This window comes from Uloborus diversus, chromosome 9, assembly GCF_026930045.1.
Source record: "Uloborus diversus isolate 005 chromosome 9, Udiv.v.3.1, whole genome shotgun sequence".
Classification (NCBI taxonomy): Eukaryota; Metazoa; Arthropoda; class Arachnida; order Araneae; family Uloboridae; genus Uloborus; species Uloborus diversus.
Window position 1 is genome coordinate 87,333,332 of NC_072739.1, and position 26,660 is coordinate 87,359,991.

Below are 26,660 nucleotides of genomic sequence, written 5' to 3' on the forward strand. Positions count from 1 at the left end.
GGGGGGGGGATGGAATGGGGGTGTTTTGTTTAAATTAAAGGGAACAGGGCATTTACCCTCAGCTGTGAAAGACAAATGATTTCCAAGGTCAGACTGCCGGCGTTTCTCCTTTTTTAAACCGTTATCAGATGCGCTTTCACGCACTTCGCTGAAGGGGTTCAGAAAAAATATGACTTTCAAGAAGCTCTAACTCGCTTGCTTTTCATGCTACAAAAATGTTGTAGTGACAAAAGTTGAAGGAAATTTAATCCTCTTTAACATTTGCATTGGAAGTTTTTTTTGTAATTTTAACCATTTTTGAGATATTTTGAAGATACTACAAAAAGTCACAAATTTTTGTGGGGTTTCGGCCCCCAAAAGTTCTCCCGAGGTCTTTCGTGTTGGATAACTTGGTTTTTTCATATTGGCACTAGTATACACAAATTTAAAAAATAAAATCTTTGACCCCATTTTTTGTAAGGCAAGCCCGTTTTTTTCTACCTATTGACTGGACTACTTGAATTTAAAACTTCTTCTTCTAGAGAATGCGGAATGATCATTTACATAAATTGCTTTGCGTATTTGAACTAAATTCTTTTTTTCTACCGGTCATGGAGAAGCGAGATTTTCCTTTTGTTTTAGATACAATGCGTTTTTTATAATGGGTCAAAACTTCGCGGTCGAAACTTCGCCGGACAATACTTCGCCGGACAAAACTTCGCGCGGTCAAAACTTCGCGTGGACAAAACTTCGCGCGGTCAAAACTTCGCGTGGACAAAATTTCGCGTGGATACAACTTAGCGTAGTCAAAATTTCGTGCGTACAAAACTTTGCACAAACAAAACTATGTACGTTAGCTATAGAATGTAGTTATCTATAGAACATTAAATTGTTATTATAAAACCAATTCCTCGTTTTCGAAAAAGTGATAAATTGATCTTTATTTAAACTTAAAATCTGTATCTATTTATTACTTCATTAACTTGCTATACTTAAATTCATTTAGGATTTATACAATTAACTTGCAATCAAATAATTCATTATGAAAAATTAAGTTCTTTATATAGAATCAATGTGTCTAATGCGTTCTTGGAAATACTTCGCGCGGTCAAAACTTCGCGTGGACAAAATTTCGCGTGGATAAAACTTAGCGCAGTCAAAATTTCGTGCGTACAAAACTTTGCACAAACAAAACTATGTACGTTAGTTATAGAATGTAGTTAGCTATAGAACATTAAATTGTTCTTATAAAACCAATTCCTCGTTTTCGAAAAAGTGATAAATTGATATTTATTTAAACTTAAAATCTGTATCTATTTATTACTTCATTAACTTCCTATACTTAAATTCATTTAGGATTTATACAATTAACTTGCAATCAAATAGTTCATTATGAAAAATTAAGTTCTTTATATAGAATCAATGTGTCTAATGCGTTCTTGGAAATCATTAAACAATAACACCCCCCCCCCCCCCAAACAAAAAAAAGATACACTTTTATTTTTTAGCTAAGTTTATATGATATGTTTATTGAAGTTCATTGTTATTAATGCGCGAAGTTCTGGATACGCGAAATCACGAAGTTATGAATCAGCGAAGTTGACCACACGAAGTTTTTACCACGCGAAGTTTTTACGACGCGAAGTTTTGGCCAGCGAAGTTTTGGCCGCGAAGTTTTGACCCCAAACCGTGTTTTTAATTACCTTCTTTTTTTCTGTGAGAAAGGCGAGAGACCGGAATTATCGTTTAAACGCTTTCGTAGGAAAGGTCGTATCGCTAATCGATCGGAGTTCACTTCGCTCTAATCGATTGGGTTACGGTAGCGTGGTTACTTGGCGAGTTTGAAGAAAAAACTACTGAATTTTTTCATTATTTTACATTTTTTGCAATTGTTTATGTAGTGTAGCGTCTTTTTTATTTCTCGAAATATTTTAAATTGCATTTTTTTTTTTTTTTTCGCAAAGAGTGTACGCATTTTAGTAAAAGAAAATTATCATTTTGCATCAGAGGGGGCAGGGGGGGGGGATTTTCATTTATCCAAGTAACTTTCTTAAATTCTTAACACGGGCATCGTCTTGCGTGTATAGCTCGTAATTAATAAAAGTACTCATAATTTTCGAAATGGTATATCGCACCAACGCAACGGTGTGAATAGCCGGTAGGTACCGAATAATCGCATTGTCTCGGCTCAGAACATAACTAAATTTCCCCTCTTCGCTATCTCGTTTTTAAACTGTCAATGGTACACATATGAAAACAGAAAAAAAAAAAAAAAAAAACATGTGTAGCTTCTCAAATCTCAAACTTTCTGCTTCCAACAATGCATATTTTCAAGAAAAAACATATCAGACATGGATATTTAATTGATTTCTAAATGGAAACAAGTCCATACTATTCGTGCAATAAATAACTTCCAAAACTTGTGTTGCCGACAACTAAGTTGCAGTATTTGGATTCTTGTCACTACTTTATAATTACGTTTTTAGTCTTGACTGATTTTGACTCGGAGATTTTCTCTGAGATTTGGTTTTGTAGAAATTCTTTTGAAGTTTCTAGAAATATAGAAACTAAAGATCATCCCTCTGCCGTTATTAGGGGTAAGGGTGGTAAAGGGATTTTAAATATGGTAGATTTTTAATATAGATATTTAAATATAAGATTTTTAAATAGAATTCTGGGGAGGGGAGCACACACTAAATTCCTTATTTGTAATTAGGTTCGGAATGAAAATTATATTTAAAATATGTGTCACGAACACTGAAAGGTTGAGAAACACTGCCTTAGGCTTAACCTCAACTGGGACTGGTCAAGGATTATGTAAGCAGATAGGGAAGACCAAGGGCCGCTTATTTTCTCTGCCAAGAGGAGAGGGGTCACAAAAATTCTTATGTAATTATTAAATAACGAAGCAGTTAACAGTGCAACAACAAAAAACGTAGGGAAATAGCACCTGTGACGAACAAAATGTCATAAAATCTTATGTAAGCAAAAGGGCGAGGTGGTACAGCGTATGCTTATTTTTTCTCACAAGGTGGGGGGGGGGGGGAGAGATACAAAATGACCAAAAAATGCTTACACAATACTTGAACGACCCTTTATTAGCTATCGCCTATAATTTTAACTGAAAGCATTCACATATAGAAATACAATTATGAGAAATACATATCATAGCTCAGTCGAAGAACTAACGGCAAGAAAAACGAGGTCGAACTTTTGAATAACCATTGGCTGGACCTTCACAGGGACGATAGAACCCTCCAAGCCAGACGAGATGCCATCATGTCAGCCTAGTCGGAAACTAGGATCTCGGCTCGGAATCAAAGCAATATAAATTTGACTGGTTTTATGGGGGGGGGGGGAGGCGGACCTGGTGACGAAACTGACAAGGGGCTCGATTTGCCTCTCGGCGGCCCTGGGGCACCCTCTTTTCTAGCTTCGACCTCTTGCATGCGGCACCGTCACTTTGGAAGCGACAGATGAGTCGTCTACCTATCACTCTAAAATCTACCATTATTATTTCGGGCTTTGGCCAAGGATTCCCGGCCACTTCGCGAAATGGAAAATACAATATTAATTGCAAGTATTTCGAACTTTGGCCAAACCTTTTGGCTAATGCGCGAATTGGCCAGCCAATTCGCTAATTGGCCGAACTTCGGGCTTTGACCGTAACATATACAAATGATTCTGTTTTGCTCGAACACGAAGGGATGGTGGGTGAACTTAAAACGGAAATGAATTACTTCATTGTGTAATAAGTAGGATCAGCAAAAAAGCGTAAGCACTGCGCAAATTTGCTGCTCGAGCCATCTCGCTGATCCTACCTATTATTAAAAAAAAGACAGCGGTCCGTTTTCGCTTCCAGTTCACCCGTCATCTCTCTGTAGTCAAGCTATACCAAAAGAATTGTGGTTTACGTAGGCAATCCCCAATAAATTGCAATTAACCATTTAATCCAGATTGTTAGTAATACTAATCCATTAATCCCTATTACTTCGGGTTAATGGAATGATAGTGTTCTGAATTCCACTTTATTTTTCAGTGCCAATTCCAGTTTTTGCAATTCATTTATTTTTAAAAAAATCGTTATTTTTCAATCAATAACCATTTACTTGCATCAAATTTATGATGTATCTATACTTCCTTTGCGTTACTAAACGTCGTTTAAATACATTTCTCTTTGAAACAACCAATTTCACATGAAATCTGAGAAATCATCTTTTGATGAATCTCTGCTTCGGCTAATGGGACGATTAAAACGCTGTTAGGCAAGCGCCATAATGACTAAAAGATATTTCCTTATTGTAATTTAAATTTAAAAGCGCAATCAAACCTTTCAGTCGATATGACATATCGTTGAATTGATTGCAAAATTATTACAAACTTTTCAGTTCAAAAGTGTGGATAACTGAGGAAAATGGTGGTCAAGACGCAATAACCTTTTCAGGAAAGCTTAGGGAGTAACAGTAAAAATGTAGCGTGGGGATTTTCTACTTTATATGATTCATATACATAAATTAGTTGGTATTGTTTCTAATGGGGTTGTGTAGAAAAAGTGCTCTTAAGTAAGACCCCGCCCCCTCCCCCATTCATTTTCTCATTGTAACTTTGTGAATACAGTGGCTGCCGCTTTTATGAATAACGTTTGTTCTAACAGTTTTGATTCCATATAGCGGTTGATTCTATAAAGCGGCTTCTTTAATAAAGTCGGATTATGTTCTGTTTTTGACGATTTGATTCATTAAAGCGGTTGAGTCAATAAACCACTGATTCAATTAACCGGCGTTCACTGTATTTCAAAATTCAAACAATGACTTTGCCAATGATAAAACATTTATTTAGTTTCTCAATAGCCACATAGTCGTAATCGTAAGCTTCATATAAAAAATGTGTAATTAGCATTTTTGAATTTAGTAAAAAGTGGGAAAATGATATTCAGTAAATTACCGCCCATTAGCCAGGGCTAAAGCAGAAATACATGAAATACACCGCCAGCTCAGTCGTTTCCAGCCGAGGGCTGCAGTTTCGTGCTTATTAGCACTCATCAGCCCGGCATAGGAAAGTGACTGAGCTGGGAATGAAAACCTCTAAAGGAAGCCAAGAAATCCATCTCCAGCTCAGTCACTTTCCAATGCCGGGCTGATGAGTGCTAATAAGCACGAAACTGCAGTCTTCGGCTTTAAATGACTGAGCTGGCGGTGTATTTCAGGGGAAAATGATGTTTTTAGAAAAGTGCTCCTTATCCATTGGCGCGTACAAGGACAGGGTCATGAAAGCCATTCCCCTCCCCCCTCGTTCCTAATTTTCCGATAATGGTGGCGTCAGTGACAATTTTTCCAAATTGAAGTAAGCATTAACTTGTGATAGAGAGGGCTGCTCCTATTTAGTTCTTCAACTGAGCATACTTTGGTAGGGTACGAGTAATCAGTACTCTAAACCGTCGACAATATTATCCATCTATCATTATTGTATACTAGTGATACCTGCACGGCTTCGCTCGTAATAGAAAAATTAAAAGATCTTTTGGTTCGTCTGTATATTTACAAATAACGTATGGTGAATTTTCTCGCCAATCGGTTATGTTCATTTGCTCGTCCATGTTACAGTTCCACGTTGTGATAATTAATTTCGTAATTTACTCGTCCATCTTATGATGATTTTGTTCTTAAAATTGGAATAGAAAAAAGAACCACATCGAATTTTCGAAAAATTGCTTCGAGTTGCACACCCCTATGCTACAAACTAACTTTGTGCCAAATTTCATGAAAATCGGCTGAACGGTCTAGGCGCTATGCGCGTCACAGAGATCCAGACATCCTACAGACATCCAGACATTCTCCGGAGCATCCAGAAAGAGAAACTTTCAGCTTTATTATTAGTAAAGACAATCATATTTAATAATTGCATACGAGATGGATGGATCAAGAATATCATGCAAACATATTTTTTCACACTGTTTTCAACTACTTAATTCATAAAATGTTAGTGCATGCAGTATCCCTTTTAATTTATTAATAACTTGTCAAGTAATCATTTGAAGTAAAACCTCTTTTCATTGCTTCTGAAATTAATTAATAAAGTTTATACCCTACTAGGCGCCTTATTCCTGGCCGATTTGGAGCATTTTATTGACACCCAAGTAGTTAAAAAAATTTCGTACCCAAAACTCTTTATTTTCCAGCCTAACACCCCCCTACTCCCTGAAATGCTAGTCTATATAGGCCCCTTCCCTTATCAGGACCTCTCCCCTTTTTGAAGAAAAAAAAACTTCACTGTTAACAAACTGTTGTAAACTTAAAAAATAAAACAAAATTATAGCATATATTAATTTATTTATGCCTACAATAAAAAATTAGAAAATGGAACTAAGTAGCCGAATTTTATGTTTGTCTGAAGGAGTCATGGTTATCTCTCCCTCCCGTAGCCTTTTCGCTGTAACTCCAAAAATTAAACAAGATGCTTCACTGCTGCTCAAATGATAGGGCAAAAGTACCGAATATGGGGTACCTTTTGTTTACAACTAGCATGACAAAAAATAAGTAATATTGATCATTATATGAAATTTAGAAATCTGAGATTAATAAGTTGAGTTTCAAAGTTTAAGCAAAATATTTTAGCTATGAAATTTAATCTTTACAAATATCCTTATAAGGTTTATTTTCTCAGGGTGGCATTTACTAAGGAACCACAAAAATAGCTCCAATAAATTACTGTTTGCATTTCATCAATCATTTATTTGCATTTTAAACTTTTTATGCATAGGCGGATTTACGGGGGTGCCAGGGGGTGCGCCGCACCCCCAAAATTTTTGGTTGGGTTTTGACAAAAAATTAGTATATTTCTCTCAGAAACGCAGTTGGGAAAAAAAAATTCATAGCTGCTATACTAGTAAATTTACTTGAATCCTCTGTATCACCACACGTCGATAGTGCAAGAAAAACAAGAAAAACATAACTGCTCATATTAAGAATTAAAGTAATTTAACCATTTGGGAAAAAAAACCTAATAAATAATTTCATGCAAATAAAGAAACTTCCCAAACAATTTATTGTCAGTGCTGTGTTATTGTATAGAATAATTGCATGTTCTGTAATTGGGTATTTATTCGTATATCAATACAAATTCTTCTATTTTAAAACAACAATGGCTAATAAAGTCCAAAAAAAAAAGAAAAAAAACATGGCTATTGCAAAAAACTTGATCAATAAAATCTACACCGAAATCAACAGAAAACCAACAATTTTAAGGTAAATAATCAAAAATTTTTCGAAGGAGGACTTTCAGACATTTTGCTGCAGTTGTGCATCCAGGGGGGGGGGAGGGGCACAAGACTGGTGACTCTCCCCACAAAATGCTGAGTAGATGTTTTTAAAAAAATATTCTTTATTATTGAAGAGAAGAAAAGATCTCATTTTGGGAAAACGTAGTTATTTTACGAAAAAAAAAAAAAGAATGTTGGGAAAAAATCTTAGTTTCCTTTCAAAAAGAAATAGTGACATATAAATTTTTCAACAGCTTCAGATTAGTGGCAGCGAATTGTGTGCCTTCTCGCACAATCCTCTTTCTTTCATATCTCCTCCTCCTTTTTTTTATTTTTTTCTATTTCGTTTTCATTTTTTCTATTAGTCCTCAAAATATTTCTTCTAGAAAGCCCTTTCTCCAGTTAAAGTTATTACAGAGTACCTCAAATTTCGTTTCTTGGGCTTCACTTTCGCAAAATTTCCAAGGAAGATCTTCTAATCGCCTAAATACATCTAAAATCGTTTAAAATTGCGTTTTTGGAGCTTCAGTTTTGAAAAACTGCAGTGTCCCTAACGTTACCAAATATGGTCTTAGACTCATGTGTTTAACACTTTAATTTTGGAAAATATTCGAACAAGGGCCTCAGACCCCCCTTTCTCTATTATCATCAAAGAGTGTTAATATTTTGGTTTTGAAAACTATTTTTTCGAAATATTTAAATGGGAGAATCCTTTTTTTTAATACCATGGATTATTGCAGAAGAACTTCATTTTTAGGACTTTAATTTCGAAAATTTTCCAGGGGAGAGTTCCAGAACACCCCGTCCGGTAACAGCATCAAAAATTGTCCTCCGTAGTATTTTTGGAACTTCAATTATGAAAAGTTAAAGAGGTAGCGTGGGGGAGGGGAGGGGGTTACGTATTTCTATCTGCTTTTCAAGAAATCGATTGGAGACAGTCTATGAGTCTCATTTATAACCCGAACTATATATGGACTATAATCACATTGATAAGACTAAAATTTCTAAAAATAGCCTTGGAGCCACACGTACCTTTCTTGCCTCTAAAATATCACCAAGAACTGTAAAACTGCGTTTTCAAAACTACTATTTCAAATTTTTTCTGGGGCGTGAATCCCATTCCAAACCAGTAGCTAGATTCAACCATTGCTTCTAATATCAAACTTCGTTTCAGACTTTTTCTGCAGTTTGAAATGTTAAGAATTGCCCATTCCTTAATCTTACTAAATATGGTTTACATCGCGTTTTTTAGACTTAAAAGTGTGTCCCGCCCTAAAATCTCTTATATAATTAAAAACTGAGCGTATCTATGTATGTCCAAGCTTCTTCTCCCGAACGACAGTGAACCGACCATCGAACCAGGTATCGATGGATTTGTAATCTTCCCGTCTTCATGTTTGGCTATTTAACATAATCCTCCGATAATAATTAGCGGAGATATCAATTAAAAACTATTAATTATGAAGCTTGGATTTCGACATAAAATCCCCATTTTTCGAAGGCTTTCCCCCTTTTAAATTATTATTCAGTGCTTCATCTCAACTTTCCGCAACAATGCTTTTATTAAAATGTATAGCGTGAAGAAAATCATTCAGACGAAAGATATGTTGCCATTTTCATTCTCGAATATGAAGAAGTAAAATTCTTTATTTTGTTTTAAAGGTTTTTCCTGTAATCGGGGGATTTAAAATGTTTACTTTTTGGTTGTGTTTCCGCAAAGTGCCGTAAAACTTTACTGATTTTTTTTTCTTTTCTTTTTGTTCAAGCCTGAGGGTTGAACAGGCGTCACTTGACATGACTTTTATTTTCGAGGTGGACCGTGCAAAGCCGGGCGACGCAGCTAGTTATTTTCTGACTTCGCCACTGCCTTGTTACTCCGGGAATACCCCCCCCCCCCCCATAGATCCCTGTTATTGTTGCACCCCCAAATATTTCGGCCTAAATCCGCCTATGTTTTTATGTTAAATTTAAAAAAAAAAATAAATCTTAATATATACATATTTTTTACATAAAGATGACAGGGATTAGAGCCCTTTATTTTTGTAACTTTTTGATGGACTCTCCCATTACTGGCCTCTTTCTGTTTCAAGGAGCTGTTTTCTTTTCTTTACTTGACTTATAGCCAATTGTTGCTTATGTGTGGCGACGAAGACCTAGTATCGCTCTGAAAAATTTAAAGTTGATGCTAACAATATTTACTTCGTTTTGGGGTACAGAGAAGGGTGTTTGGCACTGCATTAAGTTGAACTAATTTTGTAGTAGTTTTGCCAAAGTATTTCAATCCAAATACGTGAATATAGCACATCTCGTTTTCACTGATATCCTTGGAAAACGAGCCGTTGTGTGCATCACATGTTTTAAAATTTGTCAAACTTTTTTTAAATGAACTTTTTTTACATTTTGTTCTTTATTCTATGAGACTATAAATCTGATTCAACCGTAGAACTGCAGTGCAACTGCAGTTCAAATAATGTACAAATGTTCCATTCCACGGACAGAGAAGATGAAGAATAATTTGTAATCCTAATTTTGCTGGGCCATTTTTAGAAATAATATTTGTAACATTTTAGTAAGTTTTTCTTTAATGTATGTAGAATCAGAAAAAAATCCTCAAACAGAAAGTGGTGGAACATAAAATGAGACTGGACTTCCCTAACTTCAAAAGTTGATTGGGCCCTTCCTGAATTTATATTTCTATTTCCCTAAACAAAATTGCTATTTGATTTCAAAATTGCTCCTTGTACGAGAAGAGTAAACTATTTCCCTTTGTGCAGCAAACTATTTGACATTCTTACAATGAAACATACAACCTCAAAACATCAAAAAGGAAAACGTCTTCCTGATCGGAAGTATATTTTATGAAATCTAAAAGCACAGCATAACCTGTCTTTAACCAGCGGTAGTTAGCGAACAAAGTCAGAAAACAAGGAACTACTAACGAATGTTCTCCATAAAATATGAAAAATGAAACTAAAATAATTTAAAATTCCTTTGTCAACATTCACAAGATAATATCGATGAATTTTTAAATTTTTAACCTTTTTTTTTTTTCAAAATGTAGATTTTCTTTAAAAAAAAAAGAAAGAAAGAAAGAACCCTCGATAACGTTTGCATCTCGTAACAGTTTTAAAAATCGCTGAAAATTATTCATTTTATATATTTTTTTTTCTCTAAACTTTATTGATTTATGTTTCGATTTATCAGCAGTTTCATAAAATTTATGCATTAAAATAGCTTAAAGAATAATCGTTCTACTTTTACGTTTTGTTCGTAGATGGCAGCACCATTCAATCAAACTACAAAGTAAGATAAATTTTTTTGTTTGCTCGGTAAATAATTCCTGCCATTTTTCGTCGCTGCGTGAATCACAAATCAAGTCAATCAACCTTAATTTTTAATTACACTAATTTTTCAGAATCATTTTCAGAAATGGTTTTTAGCTAAATTTTGCGCTAACAATGAAGTTTCTAATGTAGAATCCCCCGTTTTTCTTCCTTATGATGAGATCCTCCTTCCTTTCCCTTCCTATGGCGTCGACATATTTGTTTGTTGTGTAGAGCTGAATAGCACGTGGTTTTAAATTCTTTTCAAGTTCAGGAGTGTTAGGGTGCACAGATTTTACTGGTCTTTTCGCTGTAAGTAGCTTTTCTTCGTGATTTTTCAACATTATTAAGTATTTTATTATGTTTCTCATATCCCTTTTTATGTGATGGATAATGAATGTTGACCGTCAACTCAAGTGATGTTAATTTCTACTCTCTCTTATTACTTTTTTCCTCCTTGTTGTTAGGGGGCCATTCGTTAATTACGTAAGGGTCCCGAGGATGAGGGGGTTGAAAAAATCTCTACATACCCTTACTTTGGGGGAGGGGTTAAACCCACTCTTACGTAATATTTTCCAAGCCGATATTTTATATTAGAAATCGCGTGGTCAAGTGGTTTGGCAGTGATCATATTTCATTTGCGTCTGGAAGGTAAAAAACATATTAGGATGAGCTGTTTTTTAATTGTTTTACAAAAAATGAATTAGTGTAAAATATAATAAAAGAATCTTACTATGTATGGCATGTTTTATTTTTAATTAGCATCGCATCATATACAAAGAAATGTCGAATAAACATTCAGTCTAGATTCTAAGATATTTCTTTGCACAAAAAGGTTTAATTTAATAATAGTGAATTTAACAACGATTCCAGTGATGTAAGCTTCGTTATTTTCGAAAATCGAATCTTACATGAGAATGCGGTTGAGTGAAAAATCTTACGTACCCTTACGTGGGGGTGGGTCAAAAACTGCCAAAATCATCCTTACGTAATTAATGAATGACTCCTTATTCAAACTGGATCGCCCACCTGAGGGGGGGGGGGCGATCAATGGCGCAACATTGAAAGTTTTAAGGGGGGGGGAGGGTTACAGGAGTATTTCTCTTTTTTTTTTAAGGGGTCTTCGCAATATTTAAAGAGTGCGCTTTGCCCATTGGGGAATAAGTACCGCTGATTTAAAAAATGAGTTTAATTTCCGGTTGCTTGAAGGAAAGGAAAAGTACACACACTTTTTTTCGTCAATATATTGTTTATTTGTATTTACTTATTTAAAAATATATTTTATTTTGTGCGATGCGTACTCACTGATTTACACCCCTCACTAAATTCATTATTGACACAGCTGTCTGATTTGCAGCTGGCTTTCTTATTTAACCGGTTTTTCGATTTTTCGGAGCCAGGGAAAATCTTGAAACTGCCGCCCTTGCACATCTTCCTTCAAGGTTTTGCTTCGAATTTCGACGGGGGAAAACGTGAAAATAGGATGAATTTGCAGCTACATATGATTCGAATCAAACTTAAAATAGATTTGCATTGTTGCACATATAAATACATAAAAACAAGGCAAGCGAATCGGCGTATGGCTTTTGACAAATGTCTTTTCATCTATAAGCTCACTTTTTTTACTTCCTTTCACTAAGTAAAGGAAGTATTGTATTCGCGAAAAAAATTTCACTCAAAAATCGGCCTTAATTTCCATATTGCTCACCCCCCGAATGAATGTTGAGTTCTTTTTTCGACTCGACCACACGTGGATAAGTGCCTAAAAACGTATAGACAAGCGAAATAACCTTTTTTTTTTCCCCCGAAATGAACCCCAAATTGTCTGGCATGCTGGTCAATCTCACGGCATGCCGACTCTTTTCGGCATGTCGTCTAAAGACGAATAATACAGTAAATTGATTACATGGAAAGTTTAGTATGTGTATTGTTTGTTATTTTTACGCATGGAAAACTAAATAACACAAACTAACGATTTGTTTTTAAATATTTCCTATATATATTTGCATCCAATATTTATGTTATAAACTAACTGAAATAGACCATACCAAAATGTATATAATTGATGCTCGGATTGCTGATAAATGTAAAAACTGGACTTTAGCTGATATTTTGAATTTACAAATGATAAAATTTTACTTTTTGAAGCTACAATTAATTTTAAATGAAAATTAAACACACGTCACACACGCGTGCGCGCTTAAACACACCAAATTTATTTTATAGTTTTAAGTTTACACTTATTCGAGAGTTCCTTGACTGCCCTTAATTTTTTTTTTTTTTTTTTTTCATGTACTTACTATATATCACTGCGTTAGTTCACTATCGAGGTATGATTTTTAAAAGAAAATGAAGACAGAGAAAACGCATTAAAAATAAAAATTAAAAGAAATCTGCACTGGTAAAATGGGAAATGTACAATGGAAAAAGAAATTAGAGCTTGAGAAAACTGGAATTTATCCTATCTCATTTATAAAGCATGAATATCAGTAATATAAAAATTTCAAAATCAAACTTTTTTAAGGTATCTTTTACTAGAACAGTAATAAGTACTAGGCTTCTTAAATGACAGTAATTCAATGTGCCTGTGCTTTAGGCATAGGAATATTGAATTGATTTTCATTTTAGGAAATGCAATACATTGGAAAATCCCGAATGCGGACGGTTTTTTTCTTTATTATTATTATTATTATTTTAATTGTATTGTTATTGTTTTATTTTTGAATATTTTTATCTGGGAAAAAAAAAAAACGTAACTGTATTTTTGCATCAAGGAGTTATAAAAATCGGCAGAATAAATAATGGAATATATACACAGTCCAGTCACATTAATGTGACCATCTATCAAAAGCCATAATAACCACCTTTTTCACAGCGGACTGCTGCGAGACGTGCAGGAAAAGAGTCACTTAGGTCCCTGAAGGTGTTCTTTGGGACGTTGAGCGGTTGAGCCATGCCGACTCTAATGCCGTGGCCAGCTGCGCTAGATTACGCGGTTGAGGATCCATGGCGCGAACAACTCGATCGAGATGGTCCCACAGATGCTCGATTGGGTTTAAGTCAGGTGAGTTTGCTGGCCAGGGGAGGACGGTAAACTCATCCTGGTGCTCTTCGAACCACGCACGTACACTGGCAGCTGTATGGCACCTCGCATTGTCCTGCTGGAAGATGCCATCATCCTGAGGAAAAACAATGAGCATGTAGGGGTGGACATGGTCCGCAAGGACAGATGCGTACTTGTAATGATCCATGTGCCTTCCACAATGATCAGTGAACCCAGAGAATGCCAGGAAAACATTCCCCAGACCACAATGCTCCCGCCCCCAGCTTGGACCGTTCCGGCAATGGTTGCAGGGTGGTTCCTTTCAGAGGTTTTACGCCTTATACGCCAACGTCCATCTGTCCGATGGAGCATAAAACGCGATTCATCTGAAAACGCTACCTGTCGCCACTCAGTGGACGTCCAACTGCTGTACTGGCGTGCAAATTCTAGGCTTCGTCGTCGATGAACAGCAGTCAGCATATGTGCACGAACCAGGCGTCTGCTTCGGAGGCCCAGACGCAGCAATGTTCGCTGAATAGTAGCTTGGGAGACACATTTGGTAGCCCCTTGGTTCGTTTTGGTGGTCAGTTGCTCAAAGGTAGCCTGTCTATCTGCCCGAACGCATCTCCGCAACCGTCGTTCGCCTCTGTCATCTATGGCCCGTGGTGCACCACATTTGCCACGTCGCTGATTTTGGACAGTCCCATTTTGCCATGCACGGTACACTTTTACCACGGCGGCCCGCGAACAGTTCACAAACTCAGCCGTTTCGGAAATGCTTCCACCCTTGGCCCGAAAGCCAATGATCATGCCCTTTTCGACGTCGGATAAATCGCTCCGTTTCTGCATTACGCCAACGATTGAAATGTTTTCCGAAGCCCTCACACACCCTTTATATACGCTCAACTGCACTGTGCTGCCACCTGCCTTCTGTGATTGGTTATTTAACTCTGACGTGAAAAGTACGTGGTGGTCACATTAATGTGACTGGACTGTAGTTCTGCCGGAATGCGTATAATACCAACAATTTTAACAATTTTAAAAAACCACGCTCTTCTACAACCTCATTTAGTTCAAGCAGCGTCTACATATGAGCACTACTTTACCCAGAATCTGCTCTTCAAGGTCATAAATTACACTTGTTTTGAGACAGTGAAGCGAATTTACCACCTCTTTATCACTCTTTCAGCTTAATAAAAGCTTGTAGTACAGTGCAATAGGGAAGTATCAACCTATCAAATATTCCAATTTTAACTATTGCACAATGTTGACAGGCTTACAAAACACAAAAATTCACCATGGCCGGATTTTTAAAACCAACGGTTGATTTTTTATGAATTTTTTAAAGAGCGATGCGCAAAAAAGAGGTGTGTCCTAAAACGTCAGCAGCTGACGTCATTTCCCTGTTCCGATCAGAGCTCCATTTCCATGCCGTGTTGCGCCTACCAGGAGGTGAATAGCACTGTCTTTTTCAGCCTTTTTAAAGCATTTAACCAGCATTTTTTCCATCATGGGGCTAGGATTCACGAAAGGTCAATCCAATAACCTTCCTCAAGTAAAGTCATTCATGGTGTTTGACTTTTTTCGAAAGGACGAGAGGTTTAATGTCCTAGAAGCACGGGGAGTGAGACAACAAAGTTTCACCATTGTTATTCTTTAAAATTGTACGTACATATCCGTCTATGCTTGCAGTTCATATTATTCGCATTAGTTTCCCTTATCAAGATTGATCATTTCCATTTGTGTGTCGATGTTTTTTTTATCTGAATATATAAATTACAATGTAAGAGCGCTATTCCAGTTCTTACTTGGCGGCTTTTAATGAGGCGCGCATTTTGTAACAACCCTACTGCAAGTGATTCCAGTACTAAGTTTTAGAGCAGTTTTTGCATGAAAATTTTTCGCTTTGTTGGCAATAAAAGTTGATCTGCTTTTTTTTTGTGGAAAATTGTTTTAAATCCACTAATACATGTTAATTATCCTTGAGTTTTTGTGCAACTTAGCAAAAAAAGGAAAAATATATTTTTTTGCTCTTTTGATAAAAATAATAAATTTGAAAATGGTGTTCATTTCATAAAATAAGTACCTTTTTGCAGGTGAGAAAGGTCTTGTATATATAGAAACGCTTCTGGTGATAAACTGAAAATGTATTTTTAAATTATCAATTTGTAATAGTTAAAATTTGAAGATAGTTTGAATGTTAAAAAAAAAGTATTAATAGTTTTTGCATTGTTATTAAAATGGAAATAGTAATGCATCTATTACTTTCTATTTAAGTTTATTGTGCAGGGTTTAAATTCCTTTGTTTACTTGCATTTTTTTTAAAAATATCTCATATGCTTATTAAACATTTATTTATGAACAGTTGTGAACATATATTTCAAACTGTATTTCTCACTTGACATAGTTTTTAATTAAAATGAAGTGCAAATTTTCATTTTAAAATTTTAATTAATAAACACACTTGAAAACACTTCTTTCGAAGATCCTGCTAGGACGGAACAATAACAAATCGCTTGTGAGGAGTTTTTTTAGATGTAGATACGCATCCAGGAACGAAGCAATACTTGTAATTGATTCTACTAGCCATGACAAAGAAATTCAAATTAAAAACAATCGCAGAATGCATTAAACCCTACAGACAGCAAAAGATTTTCACTAGCCTTTTATGCGCGCTGCTGTTAGAAGGCTCTTGTTTTCCCGCGCCTTCCCCCAAAGATCGCCAAGCACTTCTTTGTCCTAGCCAACCCCGCCGCCTCGCAGCGCGGCAGTGACGTCAGTCAAAGGACTTACAAGCAAATGACGTCACTTGCGCGTGAACTTTAAAAAATTATTTAAAAAAAAAGTATTAGTCGTATCGTAAAAATTTTTTCGCAGATGATGTTCATGTATGTTACTCTATCAAATAAAAATAAAATTAGAAAATCGAATACTTCCCTATTAGACCCAAACCTCAACATCCAAAGTAAAAGTTTTCCTTCAATTCTAAATTGTTCTTTACTGTCTCCATATTGTTTGGTAAAAAGTTACACCGTTTTAAGCGTCGGGTTTGAGGGGGGGGAAGGGGAGAGAGAGAAGTTGATAAATTAGTAGTTTTTGTCAGTTTTTCAGAAATATATAGAAAATTATGCCGTTGAGCAAGAGAAGTGTAATACAAAATAACATACATTAAATTGCGAGCAAAATGATCCTGTGCAGAATCTTGTTAAGGGAATGATTCCAGAATTACAAAAGGTATAAAAGTAGACATTTTTCGTATTTTTTTAGATTTTTTGGAAAAAGGAAATTATAAGTGCTATGTAAACAGAAAGAACTAAAGAATTTTTTTTTAAATAATATTATAGTCCACAAGAAGCTAAGAAGCACCGTTATATTATTTTTTTAATTACATATATTTTAAATCCATATGTTTTGATGAGAGCATTAATGAGATACACTTGAAAAGAAAGTTAGCTGCTCAGTGTCTATCGTCTATAACGAAGTCTATGGCAATTAACAACAACACTGTAGGTGTGAAACCTCATACTGTCTTACATCGGATGATGTGCACTGTAAGAAGTGGTGAGAGGCTTGAAGAAATATTTCTATTTGAATTATGTGCTTATCCTCGACTCTTATTTGACGAATCTGGATTGATGAGGATGGGAAGCAAATCTTCAATGGTGTCTGCTTCGGTTTCAGATTCAAATGAATCATCGATCACCCCAGATTTAGAGAAAGTATCGTACATTTTCGATGGAGGTCATCTTCTTCATCTTGTTGTCTGCAATGCCTAGTTACTATCAGACAGATTTGCGAGCAATGCGTAGATTACATGATTGCTTAGTATGGGCCAGCAACTGTTGTTTTTGATGGATACGAGCAAGTTAGAACAAAAGATGAAGAACAGTTACGCATATCACGTTCTACCACTATAACATTGCAGTGAAAGTTCAAGACTCAGTGCATGTAACTACTAATCAAAATGAATTTCTAACTAACGCTAAGAACAAAATGGGCCTTTTTTCTCTCATAACAATACACTTGCAAAGAAGTGGTTCATAGTTTATCAAGCATCGGATGAAGCTGACTTATTAATAGTTTTAACAGCGACTGATAAAGCTAAAAAAGGAGTTGAAGCTTGTGTAATTTGTGGTGACTTGGATTTCATAGTCTTGTTGACTGATCACACACCATCAGCAAAGAAAGTGAAAATGGTGGCAAGCATTAGGACCTACCACCAGCTCCAACAGTGGTTGAATGAGAAAAAGAATCCGCTCGAGTGGGGGGTGGAAAATGATTAGTGAACACCTGAGACTAATTGCAACGGTGTCTCCCCAGTTTCGCCGACATTTCATCCCACCCTCTCTGTTTTCAAGTTTTAATCATACATTTTAAAGGTATGATTAAAACTGAACATACACTTATTACTAACTGAACACCTATTAAAAGGGAGAGGAAATTTAAAATGTCGGCGAAACTGGGGATAAACCATCATAACAATACATTCTGCAGCTCCCCAGAAGTTAATTTCCTTCATAGTGTGCGATTGCAAAGATGAATGCGTCCATAACTGCGAGTGCAAGAACAGTGATGTAAACTACTCAAGCATGTGTGGTAACTGAACAGGCCTAGGTTGTGATAACCAGGGACACTAATATCATTAAAAAAGATCTTGAATAGAACTGAATGCTAGAGGGCAGTTTCAATTAAGATATTCTGCATTTTTTATTCAGTAATACTATTGGAACTCCGTTTTCGAACTTCAAAAGGATTAATAAAGTCTGGTTACAATATTCAGCCTAATATGCTTATTTTCCAAAGACAAACCTTCAAAAGCTGCACTTATAAGAACAATATCATTAAAAATAATATAATTTTAATCCTAATTATTATGCAGGTGATATTTTTATATTTTAAAATCATCTATGTTGAAAAGATATTCAATCTTAATGCGACATTGTCCAGAGTGCTCCTTAACTAGGCGGTGAGATTGTCATTTCTTCAAGGGCTTTTCACTAACATACCACCGGCCTCTAAAATCGCATTTACCAAACACAATCCCTAAAAAAAAGTTTCCTTAGTGAGAATGAAGATTTTTTTTCCAAAAAATCTAAAAAATACGAAAATTTTCTACTTTTAAACCCTCCATAACTCTGGAACCGTTCACGCAGCGAGGTTATGCACAGGACCATTTTGTTTGCAATTTAATGTAGATTGTTTTGCATATTGCACTTTTACTGCTAAACAGCGTAGTTTTCTACATATTTCAGGAAAACTGATGAAAACTACGAGTATGTCAACTTCTCCCCCCCCCCCCTCCCCTCAAACCTGACGGTTCAAAATGGTGTAACTTTTTACCAAACGATATGTGGACTGTATAAAACCATTTGTAATTGGTGGAAAACCCATAAAATTTGATTTTTTATAGGAGTTATGTGTGCTAAAGTTGTGAAAAAATTAAATGACAGAGGCCAATTAATATTCTCCTAAAATTTAATACCATGTATAGATCACTGCACTATGCCATGAACTCATTATCATGGGAACCTTAAATCAGTCTATACTTCATGCATGGGACAGATAAAACTAGATGTAAACAAAGAATTAGAGCTATTTGACGACTTTAATCACGTGCTTGGCTTGGACAGGAACAAATTGGTGCAAACGATGAATGCAATTCTGGAAACCTTTTAGTTTACTTTCGGTTTATGGTCTATGCATTTCGTGAACACAGTTTAGGATAAAGAATAAATACCTTTGTGCTGAAAAATTAAAATGTCAGTAATCCAACGTTATTAAGCACAAAACTTGCAAATGATTGCAGACACGTGTTTCGGTGTTACAAGGAACACCTTTTTCAATGCAAAGAAGTGTGAGCTTTTGGATGAAAAGTCATCCGAGAAAAGCTTTTCTCGGATGACTTTTCATCCAAAAGCTCACACTTCTTTGCATTGAAAAAGGTGTTCCTTGTAACACCGAAACACGTGTCTGCAATCATTTGCAAGTTTTGTGCTTAATAACGTTGGATTACTGACATTTTAACAGTTTAGGATGTTGTACTAAAATAATGCAAGGTTTATTATCTCAGCAAATGGTGCACTTTGCGCAACGAAATAATTTTGTATGAAGAAATCACGCAAGTGTCATGCTCAAGAATTTGAACACAACCTTAGAAACGAATATTAGCTATCATATACTTGTTTTATGAACTCCAAAATAAATAATACAGTAAAACCTGGCTAAAACAATACTGTTGGGACCAAAAAAAAAATATCGTAATAGATAGGTTATCGTTATAGACAGTTTGATTATTCATGCTAACATTTTTCTGGGGCCAAAAAAAATATTGTTATAGACAGGTTATCGTTATAGACAGTATCGTTATACATAGGTTTCACTGTAGCGAGCTTTTATTCTTCCTGGCTTTAATATGCTTGAGAATAAAAAAGGTATGAGTTTTCTTCTATTAAAAATAATCTGAATTTTGTAGTTCTTCTCAAAATTGGTATGAGAAAAGAACGAATTCGAATTTCGCATCAAATAAATATATAAATCTAATGATCTGATGTGCCCCAGATCTCATTCCAAGCGACATGTAATGGAAACTCCATGCTTCTGGGCCTTTTCATTTGAACAACATACCACCGACATCAGTTCCGGATCTTTCAGAGTCAGGAAAAATCTTGAAACTGCCGTCCTTTCCAGCTTCCTTCTCGGTTTTCAATCGCGTTTCAAAGAGAAAAAACGAAATAGGATAAAATGGCCACCGCAGTTAAAAACAGCGGCTTACCCCCCCCCCCTCCCCCCCCCCCAACGGACACAGCACAGTAGCAAAATATTTGCTTTGATCATGCGTAGGAGAAGTAGATGTTCTTTGTATTTTATAATGTACTAGCATTCCCGTACCCGGCATTGCTCGGGTAATGGAATTAACATGGGATAACAGTGCTTGGTGCACCTAGTTAAGAAAACTCCCTATAATAACTACTTATTATCTATAATTTTTCTAATTTTGGGAGGGTCCCGGGGCCCCTGGACTCCTTAGAAATATGCCCTTGTCCTTAACCGATCCTTAACTGTCATTAACGATCCTTTTAAAGCATTGATTTTCTTTGCAAACACAGGCCATCCACATTTTATTGTTATAACTATGTTTAAGCAAGAAGTTATTTGTCTACAACATTTTTGAGGTTTTTTTTTTTTTTTCTGTTGCTAAAATTATTAAGCTGCTTGATGAACTGACTCTGAAGCAAGCTACATAAAATTGGCCTTGTGAAAAACAGTCTTCTCTTAAATCGATCTTTGCTACTTTTAATGTCTGTCCTTGTGACTTATTAACGGTTATTGCAAAGCTAACTTTTACAGGAAACTGCACTCTTTTAAATTCAAAAGGAAAAAGAAAAAGACGGAAACATTATTATTTGACTTGAGAAAAGCCTCGAAGAATCACGTGAGAAACAAAAACAATATCAAATTTAAAATTCGCTATCGACCAAAAGTTGAGATGAAGTACTGAGTAATGATTTGAATGGAGGAAAGCCTTCGAAAATATGGGATTTAAATTTCAATTAAAGGTTTTAATTTCGCAGAAATTAAGGGGTTTTAATTAATTTCTCCCGAACTAATCGATATTTCGAAAACTCCTTTCTTAGTGGATACTTCCGTAATCATGTGGACATGCCTGCCAAATTTCAAGTCTGAGGTATCAGCGGTATTGGCTGTGCGTTGATGTATATATATGTTATCTCAGGACATTGATTTTTATCTAAATAGATTCTGTTTGCTGTAGTTAATTCATTTTTATTTCCATTAGATGGCGAATATACATCCGAAGCTAGTAAACTTTAACATCCTCAATTGGTCCGGGATCTTGGAGTCCGAAGAAACTGTGTGCCAGTTTTTATCCGAAATGGGGGTTGGTCCTGACCCCAAAGAGTGCCCGCCATGCTCTTCTTGCAACGCTGTCACAATTGCGCAAAAGGATAAGTCAAGAAAATATGGTTTTACGTTTATGTGCAGGAAATGCAGAACTAAGGTATACTATACTCTTTGCCCCCCCCCCTTTCCCCCGATTTTCTGTATTTACAGACTTTTGATAACTTCTTTTTTCTTGTTAGACTCATCCTGGGAAGAATACTTTCCTGGAAGGTGTTAGGATACCTTTTCGGGAAGTTTTTGCTGTGATTGTGCTTTTTGTTCTCAAGTTTCCCTTGACGTCTGTTTATGATCACGTGTGTGCGTATCGACGGTCCATTGAAGCTAAAGCAACTACAATGTCCACTGAGACTGTTGTAAGTCTTTACGCCAGTCTCAGAGAGGTAGCAGAGATTATCGCATCCCACCACTGTTGGCCCCTGGGAGGTCCTAGAAAAGCCATCCTCCCTTTCGTCACAACAAAGAAATATCGGACAGGACGTCAAGCACAGCCAGAGAGTTACAGTGTTCTTGGTCTTTTTTGCAAGTACGTTTTTAGAGCAGAATGTTATATTGTTATTTATTTATTTACAGGGTGACAGAAAATAACTTAGACACACGTAATACACCATAACTTTAATACCCCCAAAGCAGAATACTACTAAATTGGCGACGTACGTCGCAGAACCGATGCCTGAGCTGCAGAACGATTTTGTTCAAATGTGAGAGGAAAACTGACAAATTTTCTGCAGAAATTCTGCAAAATTTCCAGAATCCGCGGAATCAGAAATCGCGGTGCAGAAAATCTGCAGAAACCGCGGTGCAAAAAATCTGCAGAAACCGCGGTGCAAAAAATCTGCAGAAACCGCGGTGCAAAAAATCTGCAGAAACCGCGGTGCCGAAAATCTGCGGAAACCGCGGTGCCGAAAATCTGCAGAAACTGCGGTGCAGAATATCTGTAGAAACTGCAGATTTTCTACAAATACCTTCCAACTCAGGATAGAATTTTGCAGAAATTCTGCAGATTTCTGAAAATTAAAAGAAAATCTAAAAATCTCACAATTTACGATATTTTGGCGGAAAGCTCGCGATGTCGAATTCGATAAGTCCTTTGTAGGACTTTCCCAGTCGATCTTTATCCAATGCAATTTCCGCCATACACGTATGTTTTGGAAAGATGCCAACATTGAAACACGTCCATCGCCGGAAATTGCGTGTCTTGTTTGAGATTTTAATCCCTTTGCATCCAAGAAAATATTTCAATTATTTAGAAAATTTTGAAGTGTTTTATTATATGCAACCCAAACTCAACTCATTTTATTTAATATTTCAGTAATTTCTTTATTTAGTAACATTATTTTAATTGCTCCTTCATGCCATGTAAAATTGACCAAAAAAATGTGCTTTGACACCTAGGTTTGGATTTTTATAAAATTATTTATCTTTGCTTTTTCTGTGCATTTTAAAAAGCATATAAACTATTTTTGGAGAATCTCAATCGGTTTAGGTTTGACACCTTGTTAAAGATTTTTATTTTTTAGTTTTCATGATCAACTAATTTTCCAAATTCAGTGCTCTCTAATTAGTCATTTGGTTGAAAGCTGTGATGTTTCCGAAAATATTTCATTTCCACAGAAATAAATAGCAACACACAGTTCAGTTTAAAAAAAAAAAAATCCTATATGAAACGATTTTGATTTTTGGCACCCAATTTGTGGAAAATGTCACGTTTTTTCGCGAACAATGCTTAAAGTACTTGCAGAACAATTTTGGTCAAATGATTTTACGTTGCAGAACATCGTAAAGTATTCTGCTTTGGGGTTTAATACTAAAAAAAATATTACGACCAAGCTTCAAAATAAATACATTATTTCATCAAATATATGTACAAATTTTTAAACTGGTTACCTTTAGGATTAGTACAGAGCTTAAAACGTGTCGCAAAATTTTCAGCTCTGGGCCGCTACTCTTTTTCTGATATTTAATCCCATCATTAGCGTAAGGATCTCTTTAGGGATGCCAACGTTTTAGGAAGTTTAGCACACAACCATGTCTTCTGGACCTTCTTTCACTATTGAACTGGATCAACGACCCCAATCTAATGGTTTGGGGTGGGATATGTGCTAGTGGGAAAAATATCACTTGTTTTTGTTGATGAGGGGATAAAATTAGTCAAGAAACATATCGCAAACGCATTTTGGAAAATGTTGTCTTACCTTGGCCGCAAAAGTTCTTTGGAAACAAAAGATGGACCTTCCAACTGGATTCCACATCTGTACACAGAGGTAAGCGCACTCAAGACTAGTGCAAGACACATTTCCGGACTTTCAAGAATGGCCACCGTATTCCCCAGATTTGAACCCAATGGATTATTCTGCTTGATTTATCGTGTAGACAAGAGTGTGTGCTAAACCTCATAAAATTTTGGCATCTCAAACGAAATCCTTATGCAAGGCATAGAATAAAATATCAAGTGAGTTGCGGCCCAGAGCCGAAAATTTTGTGACACGTTTAAAAAGCTCTGTATTAATCCTAAAGGTAGCCACTTTGAAAATGTGTTAATATATTAGACGAAACTAATTATTCATATTTATTTTCAAGTTTGGTCGTAATATTTTCATTAGCAAAGTTATAGTGTATTATGTGTGTCTAAGTTATTTCTTGTCCCCCTTTATTTACATGTCGGCTGTGATATTTTTTTCTTTCTTTAGGGAAGATAAAGACGGTATATTCTTGATGATGGATGGGCAGAAACCGAAAGACCTCTTGCCGTTGATAAAAGGATACTGCCACCCAGATGCCAGTGTCGGTCATTCCTCTGAGTCCAAGCAGCAATATCATTTTGACCTTGATTATGATTGGGTTGACACCAAAGAAACGCGGAAAAGCGAGAACCACCAGACTTCGAAAGCACACATGGCATTGGATATTTACCGTCGGGTACGACTGCAACCTTTGGAAGACAATGGCTCTCGCATCGATCGGTTTCTCAGGGACATTGCAGCAGTATACCCTGGTTGGAAGAAGGAAGGTCTACGGCTTCGAAATATTGAGACTCCTCCAAAGTCAGACAAAGAGTTGACACCCAGTTGTAAGGTCCCTAAATTCAAATCTAATAAGGTCTCTAAATTACAATCTAGTGTTGATTCAGAAAATTTGACGCCCAGTGCCAAGGCTCCCGAGTTAAAATCTAGTGTTGAGCCAGAAAACTTGACGCCCAGTTGCAAGTTCCCAAATTTAGAATCTAGTGTTTATTCAGAAGATTTGACGTCCAGTTGCAAGGTCCCTAAGTTGGAATCTAGTGTTGATTCAGAAGATTTGACACCCATTTGCAAGGTCCAAAAGTTAGAATCTAGTGTTGATTCAAAAGACTTGACACCTAGTTGCAAGGTTCCAAAATTAGCATCTAGCGTTAATTCAGAAGACTTGACGCCCAGTTGCAAGGTACCAAAGTTAGAACCAAGTGTTGGTTCAAAAGACTTGACACCCAATTGCAAGTTCCCTAAGTTCGAATATGTTTCCGATTCGGACAACGAGGATTTATCTTTTGATGATGACAAGTATGACTACCTGGAATATGCGTTACAATGAGGTTCATATTTGAAAAGAGGATGGATCAATTTCAGCAAAATTCTCATGTGTTTGGACTTAGCCTTCTTCTGGACTTCCCAGGACTTGGCTTAATAAAGCATTGGCGTAAATAGGGTCAGGCAGGGGGTGCGGTCCGCCCCGGGCGGCACATTTTTGAAGGTGACAATTTGACTTTTAATGAGAAAAAGAAGTCTCAGTATAGAAATCTTATTTTTAATCCATTGCTAGTGGTAAGAAATAAATCTCTTCGAATTCGAAATGTATGATCGAACTGTGATTGAGAATAAAATTATTTTGATACAAAATGTGTTTTGTTTTATAGACATATTAACACAATTGCTTGTATTTTTCTCCTTTTGCATGAAACTAACCTGCGTCAGTGAAAAGGCAAGAGACTAATAATTGATTAGTTATTTTATTTATTTTTTACTAGAAAGAGGAGGAAGTGAATTCTAGAAGAATTGAAAAAATAAAACTTTTCATTGTATAAATAAGTTGAAAAATGAGTTTAAGAAGGTTTCTTTGAAACTTTCTCTGGAAATGAAACAAGGTTTTTTTTTTTTTTTTCCCCCAGGATAAGGGCAACAAAAAAAAGGCTTGTGAGGAGGCCTTAAGTGGTCAATAGAACAATTTATTGCCCTCCACAGGAGTGGCACAATCACTTTCAGCGTTTGCTATGATTAGTCCTTTATTACGAGGGATAGCATTTCAAAAGAAAAGAAAGATTTCTGTTTTAGAGAGCAGAAAATCTATGACAAATTCAGATCATATGAGGCAGCAAGAAGCAGAAGACTGATCTGCACTGTCTGTCATTTTGTCCGTGTTTTTTTTTTTTTTTTTTGAATCGCCCTGTATAACGTTTTCTTAAAATTCTAAAAATATATTCGAGTTTCAGGACATTTATTTACTAAGTAGGGCACATGCGTTTGAAACAGAAGAATTCGAAAGGATTCTAAGAATGCATTCAGTATGGTTCCCGCATACATATCAAATAAGAAAAATAAGTTATCCCTGGCAGTTAGGAAAACTTCTGGAAGTTGTGGGAATTTCTGTATAATGAATGCGTTGAAATATTGATTGAATGGTTAGAAATAAATTTTTCAATATTCTTAAGAAGGCAAAACGTTTTATTTTTTGTTACAATGGACTTTTGGTATGCATACTCTTTGTTTTCTCGTCTTAACTGTAAATTAAGAGTCAGATTTTTTTAAGTTGGACAATTTTGATGATTGATACTAGAGTGGGTGGCCAAATGTTTAGGGACGCTACTCAAATTCTCGTATTTTCAGTTTAGACTAACTTTTTGAAGAAAGTAAACCACGAAGCTTTTTTTTTTTTTTTTTTTCATTATGCATTGCTATTGGTATCATTATTATTGTTTTTTAGAAGTGGCATCACTACCAGTCTGCTTCATTTTTCAAATAAGTGAGGTTTTTCCTGTTTTAGTCACCATTGAGTAATAACAGCTGTTCCTGTGAGGTTATATGCAGTACCCTAGAAATATTTTCATAAAATTTTTGGTGCCTGCTATTGTCAATATGCAAGTAGCACTTACTAATAAAGTTTTTTT

The 26,660-nt window shown here is 35.9% G+C and overlaps 1 protein-coding gene across 1 annotated transcript; it reads left to right on the plus strand.

The window, feature by feature from the left end:
- The first annotated feature begins 10,593 nt into the window (after positions 1-10,593).
- Positions 10,594-25,118, plus strand: LOC129229911 (uncharacterized). The gene is made up of 4 exons (XM_054864292.1): positions 10,594-10,872; positions 21,399-21,620; positions 21,703-22,046; positions 24,211-25,118. The coding sequence occupies exons 2-4, from the start codon at positions 21,399-21,401 to the stop codon at positions 25,088-25,090; spliced, it is 1,446 nt and encodes a 481-aa protein (XP_054720267.1). The 5' UTR covers positions 10,594-10,872; the 3' UTR covers positions 25,091-25,118.
- Positions 25,119-26,660: the final 1,542 nt, after the last annotated feature.